Below are 15,755 nucleotides of genomic sequence, written 5' to 3'. Positions count from 1 at the left end.
AGGGTCACACAGCTACTAATTGTTAAGTGTCTGAGGCCAGATTTGAACTCAGGTCCTCCTGAATCCAGGGCCGGTGCTCTATCCACTGTGCCACCTAGCTGCCCCTATTCCTCCCATTTTACAGATGAGAACACTGAGGCTAATAAAGGTCAAGTGAATTGCCCAGGGTCACACAGCTGGTAAGGGTGGGAGTCTGGTGTCTCCTGCCCTAAAGGCCAGTCTTCTCCGGACTCTGCCAGGCTGCATGCAGCTGCAGTGGCTGGATGATGGGCAGCCGGAGGCTGTGCTGGGGAGCGGGAGGGAGGAGGAGGAGTTGAGCATGTTTGAAGTAGTCAGGCAGAAAGCTGTCATTTCCATTCTTCCCCACACCCCCAGCACCTCCCAGAGGAGGCAGGAGCGGGGAGGGGCTGGCCATCTTCTTGTTTACTGGGATGAGAGGTTGTCTCTGATGCTGAGATTCCAGGCTGCAATTTGGGGTCAGGCAGGAGGAGCGGGGGGAGGGCCCGGGAGGGTCAGGCTCGCACTGGGGCTTTCAGCTCAGGGGCTGCTGCCACACAGGATGGAGTGCCTCCCTTTCTCCCTCTCCCTTGTAGTCTTCAGATGGGCTCACCCAGGGCTAGGACTGAGACAAAGGAGATTAAGGGGGTTGCTGGAGGTGAGTGTGCCCCTTCCTGTAGGTTTCTTTTTCCTTCCCTTTTCTTCCCTATGATGCCATGATCCTGCTCTTCCACTTTCCCTTTGTGACCTTGTACAAGTCACTTAACCTCTGTCTGCCTCAGTTTCCTTACCTGTAAAACGAGAGGGCTTGAGTAATTGGCCGCTGTGGTTCGTCTTCCTTCTAAATCTATGATCCTGTGACTGAATTCCTCAAACTGGCAATGAATCAGACCCAAATATGAATTAATATTAAATCACCGTATTAACATGAGCTAAGGTTGCTCTTATCTTTACCCAAGGAAAGTATACAATGTCTGCATCCCCTGCCTCACCTCCCTCCCCAACCTGTGACCCCCCAATCTCAGCTGCCGGCATCCTGCACTGTGTGAATCTGTGAGTGATGGCTGGGATCCCAACCCAGAGAAGGGCAGAGGGAAAGGGTCGGCCAATTTGCATAACGCTCATTTGAACCGTCACTTAACCCTCATTGTCCCACAAAAAAAAAAAGAAAAGAAAGGAAGGAAGGAGGGAGGGAAGGAAGGAAGGAAGGAGGGAAGAAAGAGAGAAAGAAAAAAGGAAGGAGGGAGGGAGGAAAGAAAGAAAGAGGAAAAAAGAAAGGAAGGAAGGAAGGAGGGAGGGAGGGAAGGAAGGAAAGAAAAGAGGGAAGGAGGGAAGGAAGGAAGGAGGGAGGGAAGGAAGGAAGGAAAGGAGGGAAGAAAGAAAGAAAAAAAGGAAGGAGGGAGGGAGGGAAGGAGGGAAGAAAGAAAGAGGAAAAAAGAAAGGAAGGAAGGAGGGAGGGAAGGAAGGAAGGAAAGAAAGGAGGGAAGGAGGCAAGGAAGGAGGGAAGAAAGAAAAAAGGAAGGAAGGAAGAAAGAAGAACCTTACAAGAACCTACTTCAATAGGGGCTATTACTGTCCTCATTTTCCAGATGAGGAAACTGAGGCAGACAGAGGTTTAGTGGCTTGCCCAGGGTCACACAGTTTGTAAACCAAATGCCTTCGTTGTCCGTGTCCAGAAAGGCTGTGTCTCAACCCCCCATCAGAAGGTCGGGAGCATGTTCCAGCATCTTCCCTCCTTCCTTGGCTCCTCCCATCCCAGCTCCACAGTGGCTGCCCAAGGTGACATGTGGGCTCTGATTGTGCCAAAACCCCAAGAAGAGGGCCTCTGGGCAGGAGGAGGCATCCAGGCCCCCTAAGAGAGTGGGGGGGGGGTTCAGGTGCCAAGGCACTTGCCGGCTGTTTGGGTGGGACAGTGTTTTCCAACCTCTCCGTTCCCCCCCCCCACCTTCTGCTCTCTCCCTCCTGCCTCCCCAACCATAATGAATCTCCTCTCTCTTAAAGGATGAATCATATTTTCTCTTCCTGCAGTGGTCAGTAGGGTGAACACAGTGAATATTTCATTCCATCCGGGAAAACAAATCCCTCGTCTGGGGTAAACTGTGTCTGTGCTTTCCTGGGTGTTGTCAGAGGTCACAGGCAAGGCAGTGTGGTGGGGGGGGGGGGGCTCTGAACTGGGAGTGGAGAGAACTGGGGTCTCTCCAAGTTCAGCCACTTACTGAGGGGGCTGCACTCTTTATATCTGCCTCATGTATGTCTGGATCTGTGTATAGGATCTTAGAATACTAGATACTACTACTGGAAGGTACCTCACAGGCCCAGCTAGTCCCGTCCCATCATTTTATAGAAGAGGAAACCGAGGCCCAGGAAAGTGATGTGACTTGCTCAGAAAGAGTAAGTGGCAGAGTCAGAATTTGAACTCAGGACCTTCAACTCCAGGGTCAGTGTTTTTTCCACTGCATGCATATTGTCTCCCATGAGAGAATGTAAGCTCTCTGAGGACAGGGAATGTTTTGATTTTGTCTCTGTATTCTTAGCACTTAGCAGTTTTGGAAACACAGCAGGTGCCTAATAAATGCTTACTAATTGACTCATGGACTTCTAAGGTCTTAGAGCTTAGAATTCAAACAAATATGTACTGTCTGGGGCCATACGCACAGTAGGTGCTTAACAGATGTCAGTTGGACGGAATTGAAACGGTTTTTATTTTAACCACCCAATAGGAACATAGGATCTTAGACCTAGAATGGGAAAATACCTTAGAGAACCCCCAGGCCAACCTCCTCATTTTATAGAAGAGGAAACTGAGTCCCAGAAAGGAGAAGTGACTTGCCCATAGTCCCAAGGTAGTCAACATCAGAGGTGGAATTTGAACTCAGGTCCTCTGACTCTAGAGCTAGTGTTTTTTTCTACTATAAAAATCAAGAGCCAAGAAATAGGGATTTTTAATGTGACTCAATCTATCAGTAAACCTACTGTGGCCCAGGAGCTATGCTAAGCAGTGGACTCCCACATTAACGAAGTTTTGTGCCTTTGGAGGAGTCATTGAGTTTATATTCTAATGGGGGAGGCCCTAGGGACACTTATAAATAGATACAGAATAAATATTTTGTCTTCAGTCCTCCCAAAGTGAGACTGGCTGTTTTAGTTCACTGGAGTGGTGAGACCTTCTTTTGGTCTTGTTTTCCTCTCTATTCCTGTTGTCATTTTGTATATGGTTCTTCTGGTTCTGTTTCCTTCAGTGATTCATACATCATAGGGGCTTTCCAGGGAAGAGAAAGGGGAACAAGGGAGCCAAGGCACAGGCAGAGGTGGGAACAAACCCATGTCTGGAGGGTCAGATGACTTAACATGTACAAAGCACTTTACAAACCTTAAAGTACCGTATAAAGGCAAGTTGTCATGATCACCATCAACATCAGTAGTGAGGTCACCAGCCTGCCTGCAGCCTTGGGTAGATGAGGGTAAAGATAAAGGGTAGGAAAAGCCTGCTAGGACACGGAGCCAGAAAGGAGACTCACCTGTATTTTTAGTTCTTCTCAAAGGCTTTGGAAGCCCTTGGCAGATATTAACCCAGCCTTGCAAGTAAACACAAGCCACGGACCAGTCCCCAGGCATTTTGACCAGCCTGTTCTCCTCCTACTGGGTAAGATGGCTGCCTGTAGGACTTTTTTCTCACTGGCTGCTCTCTTAAAAGGAAGCATGAGGGGCAGCTAGGTGGCGCAGTAGATAGAGCAGCGGCCCTGGATTCAGGAGGACCTGAGTTCAAATCTGGCCTCAGACACTTGACACTTACTGGCTGTGTGACCCTGGGCAAGTCACTTAACCCCAATTGCCTCACCAAAAAAAAAAAAAAAAAAAAAAAGGAAGCGTGGTCATGAATGAGTCCCTTTCTTAAACTGGGTTGTGAGAGATAATGGAGTAAAGAAGGTTTGCTCCTTATCTAGTCTTTCTCTTCCACCCCCTTCCCACTATCTTCCCAGAAGTCAGGCATCAAAGCCAAGAGGCAGATTGCCTTATCACTCTACTGAGACAGAAAACAATGGGTTCAGTTTCTCCTTCTGCTTCTCCTTTTTCTTTTTTTTTTTTTTACAGATATCTTTTATTTTTACAATGCATGCTTTCCTGAATCTGGTTTTTCCTCTTCCCTTGAACCATTCGTTGTAACAAGGAATTAAAAAAAAGAGAGAAAGAAACCGTTTAGTAAAACTGACCAACACATCCCCTAGGTCTGATAGCATATGTAATATCTCTTACCCATAGTGCAATCCATGATATCTCCCACCCTATATCTGTAAAGAAGAAAGGCAGACTTTCTCATTTCTTCTTCAGTACCAACCTTCATCGTTATAGTTATCCAGTATGTCAGGGACTATTTTTTGCCTCTTTTAGGATCCCAAGCACTTAGCAGAGTGCCTGGCACATAGTAGGCACTTAATAATTATTGATTGATTTTGCATTCATATTCCATGATTGGTTTAGTCGTTCAACAGGTGATGGGCATCTGCTTTGTCCCCAGTTCTTGGCTACCACCCAAAGTGATGCTATAAATGTTTTTGATGTATATGGGGCCCTTTCTTTCTATCATTGACTTGGGGGTATATGCCTAGCCATGGGATCTCTGGGTCAAAGGGTATAGATATGGAATGGCTTACTCTTGATGTGGGATCTTGGTCCTTTTGTCCTTATCCTTAGTCTCATCAGGAAAGAACAGGGCTCAGTAACTCCCCTCTGGTCTAGTTTGATACCCCAATAGCTTGTGGGGTGGTGGGAACTTTTCTGGAAGGTCTTTGTTGGAGGAGAGAGGGGAATGTCATAGGAAGGGCAGCTGGAAAGAATCCAAGGAGTCAGGAGGAAGAAGACAGCAGAGAGAGCATCCCCAGGCCTGGTCCCTGGGGCCACCTGATGTGCACAGTCTTAGCCAGTCTGCTGAAATTGCTGATGGGCACATTAGTGAAGGCATTGAGCAGGGGGAATAGAGATTAAGCTGTCTGGCATCCGGCTTCAGTCGCTCGAGTGACAAGACTAATGTAGGAGACAGAGAAGGATGGGAAGAAGGGCTCCGACCTCATTACTCTGGGTTAAGTATTACTCTTTTCTTGGGATCCTCTTAAAGCTGGAGAAGGGAAACACATGAAACTGATTCTCACTAATTTGTGAGTGGTTGCCAGTTAGCTAGAACAAACACTTATTAAGTGCTGACTATGTACAAGGTAATCACTGTGCTAAGAACTAGGGACACATATTTAAGCAAGACAGTATCTGGAAATCCATGACATGCTTCCGACATTTGGAACTGAGCCAAATACAGTCAAAGTCGGGGTGACTTAGGGCATGTCCTTTCCTTCTTAGTCTGAAGGGCAGCAGGTGGGTGCTGGACACTTGGAAATAGAAGGAGCAGAGGAACTGAGATGTTTGCAGACACCATGGGTCTAAGGGGTCACAGATATAAAGTAGAAAGAGACCTCAGATGTCACCGAGTCCAACCCCTTTTATAGAAAATGTGACATCATTGGAATGTAGAATCATCTGCTTAGAGCTGGAAGGGATCAAGGGCTCATCTAGTCTCCCCCCCCACTCCCATTTTACAGATGAGGAAACTGAGGCCTATAGAAAGGAAGTGAGTTACTCACGGTCACAGGGAATAAGTGGGAGAGTCAATTTTGGCCAGTCTCACAGAGAGTTTGGCCATAGTTCTTGTCCTGGGGTTAGAGGAATCCCCCTCCTCATCACCCCCAACTTTCTCTCAACTCTACCCCATTGTTGCCCTAATGGTGAAAGCCTACCCATGTGGGAAGCCACCTTCTGGGAGCGACTTCTAAAGAGAGCCACCAGGTCACGGGACCTCAGAGTCAGAAGGGGCTTCAGAGGGGGTGGCTAGGTGGCACAGTGGATAAAGCACTGGCCTTGGATTCAGGAGGACCTGAGTTCAAATCCAGCCGCAGACACTTGGCACTTACTAGCTGTGTGACCCTGGGCAAGTCACTTAACCCTCATTGCCCCTAAAAAAAGTGGGGGGGGGGCTTCAGAAGCTGGCCTGTGTGGCCAGCACCTGCTTCAAAATCCACCTCCAACACTTACTACCTACGTGACCATTGCCCAGTGACTTCACATTCTCCAGACTCTTTTTCCTCATCTACAAAACAAAGGGGTTGGGCCTCTGAGGCCCCTGCCAGCTTCAGTCCTGTGGTTCTGTAAGAATCCATTGACAAGGGGTCCCGACAGTTCATCTCTTTCTGTACCTTTGCTTCCCCATGCCCAGGATGCTCTCTGCCCTGCCTTCCATGCCTGGAATCCCTGGCACTGTTCATTCAAGGCTTGGCTCAGGAGCTGCCTTCTTCACGAGACCTTCCTTTATATTTCTAGGTCTTAGCATGTCCATGCCCCACGCTATCCCTCCCCCCCCCACCTCTACACATGCATGCTTTTTATTTACTTATTATCTATTTTATATTTTCTTATACATGCACATGAGAGGCATGTATATGCTACACGGCTGAAAAGTACAATGGCTTTGGAATCACAGGACCTGGGTTCAAATCCCACCTCTGAAATTTACCACCTTGGGCAAATATCATAACTTCGCTCAGCCTCAGTTTTCTCATCTATAAGATGAAGGGATTGGACTGAAAGCTCTCTAAAGTCCTTTCCTGTTCTAAGGCTATAATATTGGGTTTTTTATGTCATTGTTGTCTTCTTCCCTTCCCAGCTCCTAGCCTAGAGCCTAGAACATAGTAGGGACTTTAACAGTGCTTATTTATGGGATTGAATCAAATGAGGCACATAATCTGTTTGAGCAGCAATAAAGGGGGAACTCATTGTACTTCAGGCAGTCCATTCTACTCTGAGGAATGGATGGGGAATGATGGTAAACACCCAACGTGACATCAGTGGTAGCTATGTGCCATGTGCCTTGGTCTCCTTCCCAATGCACAGACCCCAGCATCTAACCACCCCCTGTGCCTTTGGTCTGCCGGCAGGTTGGCGGGACGAAGACGGGCGTTGTGCGCTACGTTGGGGAGACAGACTTCGCCAAGGGGGAGTGGTGTGGCGTGGAGCTGGACGAGCCCCTTGGGAAGAACGATGGGGCCGTGGCAGGGACCAGGTACATTTGGCTGCCAATGGGGAGCTGACACTCCTTCCCTCCTACCCCGAGATGGGGAGGGAAGGAAGAAGGAAACATCACAGGAGACTGGAGTGAGCCAGTCACAAGTCTTATACTGTTCTCAGCAGGCTTGTGAGTCATCCTTGAGGGACAGGAGGGGAGCAGAGTAGAGAAGATAGGAATTGAAAGGCTCTTTTTAAAAAATATATTTTCTTTTCCCCCCAAATACATGTAAAGACAATTTTTGACATTTATTTTTTATAAAATTGTGAATTCCAAATTTTCTCCCTCTCTTCTCACCCCCCCCATAGTAAACAAATTGATATAGGTTAGATATGTGCAATCATGTAAAATATATTTCCATATTGGTCATGTTGTGAAAGAAGAAACAGAACAAGAGGAAAAAAAGTGAAAAAAATATGCTTTGATCTGCCTTAAGACTCCATGGGGGAGGGGGCAGCTAGGTGGCTCAGTGGATAGAGCACCGGCCCTGGATTCGGGAGTACCTGAGTTCAAATCCAGCCTCAGACACTTGATACTTACTAGCTGTGTGACCCTGGGCAAGTCACTTAACCCCCATTGCCCCCCCCCAAAAAAAAGACTCCATCAGTTCTTTCTCTGGATGTGGAGAGCATTTTTCATCAAGAGTCCTTTGGAATTGTCTTGGATCATTGTATTGCTGAGAAGAGCTAAGTCAATCATAGCTGATCATCACATAATGTTGCTGTTTGGTTCTGCTTAGGAAGTGAATGGTTCTAGAAATGACTGGGACAGAAAGACAAGAGATGTTGACCAAAGTTTTGTTTGTTTGTTTGTTTTTTAAGAGAAGGGAGGGGAAAGAGAGTGACATCATGGAAATTCCTTCTAGAATATGTGAGGGTTATATGAGACATCCATGGGAAGTTCCCTTCAGCTCTCAAATTCTGTGACTCAGTGATTCAAGCTTTAGGAGAACCCATTGATCGATCTTTAATCAGAACCCCCTAGGTGCCTAGCTGAGTGTTAAGCACTGGTGGGGGAAGACAGGAGGAGGAGGAGGAGACTCAAGCTCTACCCTGGGGGATATCACCAGCTAGACTGACCAGAGGAGATGGCCACACACGAATCTGTGATCTGTTAGATCACAGAATTCGAGAGTGGGACCTCGTCGGTCATCTCATTCAACTTGTAGCCATTAGGAATTCTCACCATAACATACCCAGCCCCTGCTTGAAGACCTCCCACTGCCCAAGACAGCTGTCATTGCTAGGAAACTTGTGTGATATCAATCCTTAATCGGCCTCTCTGCCACTGCTAACCCCATCCTGCTGGTTCTGCCCCTGGGGCCAGCCAGAACCAGGCTAATCTCAAGGACGAGGACCCAAATGTGTGTCTGCTTCTGTCTAGTCAGTGTGCTGTGAACAGATGGCACAGTGGGAGTCCCGGAGAGGAGAGGGTCCTGGAGGCTGCACACAGGAGGTGGGAGCCAAGTGGGCCTTGGAGAAGGAGAAGGGAGAGTAGAGCAGACTGCAGGGCGAGCAAGAGCCAAGGAGAGACGACGAGAGGAAGAAAGGGGGGAGAATGGTGGGTTTCAGGGACTCGAGGTGCAGCCGGAAGATGGGCTGCCCTGGGCCTGTCTGTTCTGGGGTGACATCAAGAACCCAAAGGTTTTGGAAGGAGGAAAATGGATGATTTCCCTTCCTGTCTTCATGATGAGCGCTCTTCCCTGCCCTGTCCTTCCCACTGACTCCTACAGGCCAGACTCGGGGACCAGGGATTCACCCCTCCAATCCCTCTAAGGGACTCCTAAAGCCAAGGCCTCTACTGTTGTAGGCAGCAGATAAAAGATAAGGCCTTTGTAGGTGGAAAGGCAAGGACAGTCCCTTGGGCCTTGGGTGCAGCATTGCCCCCGTGGCATCCTAGGGGTGAGGGCAAAGGTTAGGTCTGCTTCTGAGGGGATGCCCAACCCCCCAAGGTCATTGGTTTACCCTCAATTTGAGAGCCCCTCTAGGGAAAGTGCTATGGTGGAGGAAGCCCACACTGTGGAAACAGAACCTGGGTTCAAATCCTACTTTTGATTCTATAACCTTTGTGACCCTGGGCAAGTCATTTTCCCTGTGGGCCTCAGTTTCCTCATCTGTAAAACAAAGGGGTTGGAAATCCCTCTCAGTTCTAAATCTAGGATCCCATGAACCTACGATCGCTCCCACATCTGCCGCAAACATTGGCAGCAGCCAAGCTGAGCTCATCTCAGTTCTCTTGTAAAGGTCACGGGGTGAGTAGCCTGGATGGGCAGGGGACCCCTACAGGACGGGCTGCTGATTGGGGTCACCAGGTGATCTTTATTTCAGATATTGATGCCTCCTCTCTGAGCATAGGCAGGGAAAGATGCCAGTGGACTGGAGAGCTGTCCTGGTGCCCAGGTGTTAAGTCCCAGCATTCCCCTGTGTCTTTCTCGCCTTCTCCAGGTACTTCCAGTGTCCCCCCAAATTTGGCCTCTTTGCTCCCATCCACAAAGTCATCCGGATCGGCTTTCCATCCACCAGTCCAGCCAAGGCCAAGAAGAGCAAGAGGATGGCGATGGGCGTCTCGGCTTTGACCCACAGTCCCAGCAGCTCCTCCATCAGCTCGGTCAGCTCCGTGGCCTCTTCTGTTGGGGGCCGGCCCAGCCGCAGCGGATTGGTAAGGGCACTGTGCACTGTACACCTCTCGTGACGGGCGGGTGAGGGGCAGAGGAGGCAGGAAGCCATTGACGTTAAAGAAGCTTGGGGTCTAGTCTTGGCTGTGCCCCCCGGGAGCAGGCCAGCCCCTCAGTCTCTGCAGGCTTTAGTTTTCCTTTTGTCAGATGAGGTGATTAGATCCGACGGCTCGGTCTCTGATATTCTTCCAGGATCTGTGATCTGTGGTCGTAAAATTTCTGTGATCCCAAGAAGGGCCTGGGATAGATATTCTCTCTCCAAAGTAGGGATTGATTTTAACCTGGCAGCTGGGATCTGGTTTTGGGTTTTGTTTTTAACTTTGGAGAATTCTATTTCTGTATAACTGGTTTCCTTGGTAATCCCATGCATTTCATTTTATGCATTTAAAAACATTCTTCTGAGAAGAAGTCTTTGCCCATGGCACCAAACCGGTTAAGAATCCTTGCTCTGACCATGCAGAGCTTGCACAGGTATAAAAGGCAGATTCCCGCTACGGTCAGCTTTATTCCCTTTAACTTGTGCTCACAAAAAAAGTTGACGCTGGTCAAAATGCACGAACTGTTAACTTTCCTGCCTGATTCACTAAAATGCAAAGCAAAGGATTCTGAAAAAAATAGTAGTAAAAAATGTTCTCTCTTCTTTGTTTCTTGTAAGTATTGCCACTATGGGGCTACCAAGAGTTTTGGTTTGGTTAAAAAGCAAAATGCCGTGGGCTGCGGTCCTCTTCCATGGTTCTTCCTTACCGATTCCATTAATATGCTAATAACGCTAGTGCCAGTTACGTTGTTTGATAATGCTTGTTATGATATCTGTATATTTGTTTGCAATTCAATTTTGCTCAATAATATGCACGTAAACTGCATACCTGAAATAGATGTAAGTACTAATTAAAAAAAAATAAAAGAATCCTGGCTCTGAGGTGCTTTCCAACTCCAAGCAAGAGAAGCAGTGTGGGTAATAATGGATAGACCACTGAACGAGGAAAACGTGGCTTTGAATCCCACATCAGACAATTACTAGCTATGTGACACTAGACAAGTCCCTTAACCTCTCTGGGCCTTGGTTTTCTGAGCTCTAAAATGAAGAAATTGGACTAGATGGCTTCTGCTGTCCTTTTCATCTCTTAGTCTGCGATTCTAGGATGCTGGCACTACCTGGGCTTCAGTTCTGTCGCCTGTAAAATGAGGATGTTGGGTGTGACGTGCTCCAAGGTCTCTTCTGGCTCTAGATCTGTATGATCCCATGAATCTTTCATGATGCCTTTGTCCCTCCTTCTTCCCTGATCTTTCCTGGACTTCCACAGTTGACAGAGACATCCTCCCGCTATGCCCGCAAGATCTCCGGCACCACGGCCCTACAGGAGGCTCTCAAGGAAAAGCAGCAGCACATTGAACAGCTGTTGGCTGAGCGAGACCTGGAGCGGGCCGAGGTAGCCAAGGCCACAAGCCACATCTGTGAAGTGGAGAAGGAGATTGCAATCCTGAAGGCTCAGCATGAGCAGGTGAGAGGGGCCCGAGGATCAAGGGGTGGCCGAGCTAGGGGATTGAGCACAGGGGCCACCTGGCTGGGAGATGGAGGATAGAGGCAGCCGAGCTGGGGGATTGAGCATAGGGGCGGCCTAGCTGAGGGTAGTCAGCTGCAGCATTATATCACTGTTAGGTCTCAGTGGGATGACACTCAAAAGTGCCAATCCTGGTAACTGAGCTGATTTATGTCTGTCTGTTTTCTGGTCATAGATCAGGAGCCTTCCAGAAATAGCCACCTTCTGAACCACGCCCAGAAATGGGTGATCCCCAGACTCCTGAGATGCAGGATGAGTGTGTGAGATAGGACCCCCTGATATAGTGAGAGAGCTGGTAGGAAACAAACCAGGATTTATGTCCCCAGATCGACTTGGCAGCGTCAGAAAGGATTTGTAGTCAAGCTCCATGGGCTCTGCTACTTACTCACTGTGTGGCCTAAAGTGTGTCACTGTACTTCTCTGGGTCTCCATTTCCTCATCTGTATAATGAAGGGATTGGATTAAATGAGCTAAGGTTCCTTATAACCAAGGGTTTCAGGTAAATGTTTTAACAACTGGCTCTCCAAAAAACCCCAAACAAACAAACAAACAATGTACATACAACACACTTATAAATTTGATCTGCTTTATTAACATTTTCTCAAATCTAGACAATCAACAAAACTAAATAAAATTCTTGACTTATGCCATTTACCAATTTCTGAGGTATAAATGCTCACACTGAAAATTTAACAATCGGCTCTCACCAGCTGATTTGAGTTGGCCCCAAATACACCCTTGCTTCCTGCTCTAAGTCTGAGCGTCCTAATTTCTGTTGTCCCTTAAGGCAGTTACCCTCCTGTCCCTAGTAATATTGCCTTGGGGTCTCCCAGGACCTTAGAAGTCTTTCAGAAGTGAGCCGGAGGCAAAGACTGTTGCATATCCCTGTTTTGGGCTTTATTTTTGGAAGGTCTTAGAAGTTTTTTGGAATCAAGACTGGTGAGAATAAGTTGGGTTGTTGATCTTGGTGATCTGCATCCCATCTGAGATCCGACAAAAGGTATCATGATCAAAATACTGGATAAAGTATTGAATTTAGAATCTGGAGAGACCTGGGTTCAAATCCTGTAACTGCCTCAGTTTCTCTCATCTGTGAAATGAGGATAATACTAACTAATGCCTCTAGTGTTTTCCTCACAGGGTTATTAGAAGACGTAAATGAATCCATGTACATAAAGTGTTTCACAAACCTTCAAGGACAATAGAACTGTCTGTTATTAAGTATTGAGACTGATTTTCTGACATAATTTAGCCTATGGCCCTGAGGTCTGTTCCAAAAGAGTAATTGAATGATGCCTTGAGCCCCTGTGTAATCCTCATCCACCAAAAAGCATTTATTAGATGCCTACTATGTGCTAAGTGCTAAATTGTAGGACTAAGTGTCTAGCATCCCCAAATGACCACTTTGGAGGGCGTGGTGCCCGAGTGGATGATGCTATGAAATGTTCACTCCTTTTATTAGAGACTAGGCCAATGTCCAGGGTGGTCCAAGACCTCAGTGGTCCTCACCTTTCAACGATGATCTGGAAAGAGGAGAGGAAAGTCCAAGTCAGTTAGCTCCCCCCATTGTTGCTATCATCACCATCATATCATATCATAATTTCCTATGCATAAAAACCAGTCATGGAAAATACCACTTTATGGTTTACAAAGCACTTTACTCACGACAGCCCTGTAAAGCAAGTCATGTAATGTCAATCATTTCTTTCTTTTTTTTTTTTTTTTTTTTTTTTGGTTTTTGGGTGAGGCAATTGGGGTTAAGTGACTTACCCAGGGTCACATAGCTAGTAAGTGTCAAGTATCTGAGGTCAGATTTGAACTCAGGTCCTCCCGACTGCAGGGCCGGTGCTCTATCCACTGTGCCACCTAGCTGCCCCAATCATTTCTTTTTTACAGAGTTGGAAACTGAGGCTCAGAGAGGTTAGGTGAGTTCTCCCAGGTCACACAGCTAGCAAGTCGCAGAGCTACTAGTCTGTTACTCCTAGTCCCCAAAGCTAAGTGGCTGGGCCTAGAATCCTGGTTATTTTACATATACATACATGTAGACACACACACGTACGTGCACATATACACATTGTGCTGTGTGTATACGTGGATTGTTGTTTGATTTACATGCATATGTATATTCTGCGTGTAAGTGTGTATATACACAATGTAGACATACACTCCCTAAATAAATATTTACATACTCACATATCTGTGTGTATCAAAAGAGAAACAGGTATGGGTAGATCTAGCGATAGCTGTAGATGATAGAGCAAGGTATGGGTAGCGATGTCAATGTCGTAGGGAGATATGGATGTTGGTATAGGTACAGATGATAGTTATAGACGTAGGTAAAGATATAGAGGGAGAGATAGATGATTTAGAGACAGATCTAGATGTAGATACACACCCACACACGTAGTATCCATGCATGTCCACACACATATATATTATATGTGTAATGCATTACAGCTATAGAAATCCCCTCCCCCCATAAATCTCTCCCCTTTTTGTTCCTGGGGCCGATGCTTGTCAAGTGACAGCAGCAGCTGACACCTCCCTGTCACGTTCAGGGTGATTTACATTCGGGGGCAGCCGAGAGGTGGTTCATTTCTTCTGAGGCCATGGGGCGGGTAGATCTGGGGCTCCTGACGCCAGGTCTCCTGTTTTTCCCACTCCTCTGCTCCCTGAGCTCTGCCAGGCCCCTCATCTGTCTTTTCTTCCTCCTCCCCACCCACTGTAGGGGCCAGACTTGATGGCTTTCATCTCTGCATCTCTGATTCCCTCCATCCCCAAACACTTAGACAGAGGGTGAGGGCAAGTCCGGCTCTCCTTGGCTCTCCTTGGCATGAATTCTAAGCCAAAGCCTCCTCCTTGTCCCTCCTCCCTCAGGCTTTCTTGTTCTGGGCTGTGCCCTGCACCTTTCTCAAACCCCTATCCCTGATTCAGACTTACTGCCCCACGCCAATTCTTTCCTTCTAAGATAGAAACTGTAGAGTGTCACGGAACAAACACTGGCCCAGGAATCAGGAGACATGGCTTCAATCCGGGCCTTGGCCCTGACTTGCCCGGTGGTTACGGGCAAGAGACTCTCTGTGTCTCTCAGTTTCTCCATCTGCAGAATGCAAAGATTGGCCCCACCCTCACCACGACCCCAGCTCAAACATCCTACACGAATTAGGCCAGCCAACTTGATCATCTAATGCATCCCACTGTGTTAGTGTGCCACGCTATGCTAGAGAGTAAGATGCCGCCCCAACCATGCCCTCAAAAGATATGTTCCTTCTCAAAACCAAAAGTGCCTTAAACCCAAAGACATTCTCTCTAGTTGTAGAAATCACAGGAGATACATTTTTCTTCCAGGTTGGGGAGAGGAGGTGGTGGGGAGGAGGGGTCTGTCAGTTGGAGTCCCGTAGGCAGCTGTTTATTTCGCCCCCCAACCCCGCTCACATCTGTAGGCTGTGTCTAAGCCTTGCTGGTGAAGACCCTGAGAGAGTAAAGGTTTGGGGGATTCCATGGTCAATTTCTGCACTCTCCCCTCTCTTCCCCACTGCCCCCGGGGTCCCCATCCTAAGAACACGGGCTTAGTTTAGTGGAAAGAGGCTGACCCTGTCTTGGGCCTCCCTTGGGACTCAGTATGTTTCAGAAGCGGAATCCAGCCTCCAGCGAGCCCGGGCACTGGTGGAGAGCCTGCAGAAGGAGAAGGTGGAGTTACTGAACCAACTGGAAGAGGAGAAGAGGTAGGAAGGCAGGGCTGGGCAGGTGGAGGCTGAGGGACAGGAAGCCCTACCCCCTGCCCCCCAGGGACAAGAGCTCTGAGCTGGGGGTGGGGAACGAAAGGGAGCCCTGCTATGTAACCCAGAGGAAGTCATAGAACCAACAGAACAAGTTCTGGCTGTGGAAGCAAAGGCCCTGCGTTCAAATCCTACCTCTGATTCTTATTACCAAGCTGAGCCAGGATAAGTCACTTTCCTTCTTTATAAATGAGGGGGTTAGACTAGATGACCTCTGAAGTCCCTTATTATTAAGTTGTTCTCCCTTCATTTAAACCCCAGTCTGCCTCCTGGTGGCTCTCACTCACTGGTCCCTTTTGTACTCTCTGGGGCAACTCAAAAAGTTCTCTCTTTCTTCTCCATGAAACCTTTCAAATATTTAAAGAGAGTCATCCTATCTTCCCCTCATCTATCCTTCTCCCAGGTAAACAGACCCAGGGTCTTTGGACATGGTTTGCAAATCCTCCTCATCCTTCTTCCACACCCGCCCCCCCCCCAGATGCTCCAGGCCAGAGGTATCCAAGTGCCTGCAAAATTCCCAATTGCTGGGCCAGCACCAGATGAAAATATAGCTGGGAACTGTTTAACAAAATAACTAAAAATATAATACAACATAGATAATGTTAATTTGTGGTTTTCTGAGTCAACATACAGCCCAA

The 15,755-nt window shown here is 47.7% G+C and overlaps 1 protein-coding gene across 9 annotated transcripts in view; it reads left to right on the top strand.

Annotated features, from left to right (window-relative positions):
* CLIP2 (CAP-Gly domain containing linker protein 2) overlaps positions 1–15,755 on the top strand; it is a 162,191-nt gene that overhangs the window by 95,094 nt on the left and 51,342 nt on the right. For all 9 annotated transcript variants that reach the window (XM_044001978.1, XM_044001977.1, XM_044001975.1 and 6 more), the window contains 4 exons: positions 6,975–7,099; positions 9,547–9,760; positions 11,081–11,278; positions 14,960–15,063. In XM_044001978.1, the coding sequence (XP_043857913.1) occupies positions 6,975–7,099; positions 9,547–9,760; positions 11,081–11,278; positions 14,960–15,063 (641 nt within the window). The remainder of the gene's footprint in view (positions 1–6,974; positions 7,100–9,546; positions 9,761–11,080; positions 11,279–14,959; positions 15,064–15,755) is intronic.

This window comes from Dromiciops gliroides, chromosome 4, assembly GCF_019393635.1.
Source record: "Dromiciops gliroides isolate mDroGli1 chromosome 4, mDroGli1.pri, whole genome shotgun sequence".
Taxonomy (NCBI): domain Eukaryota; kingdom Metazoa; phylum Chordata; class Mammalia; order Microbiotheria; family Microbiotheriidae; genus Dromiciops; species Dromiciops gliroides.
This window is presented reverse-complemented; position numbering and strand designations above follow the sequence as displayed.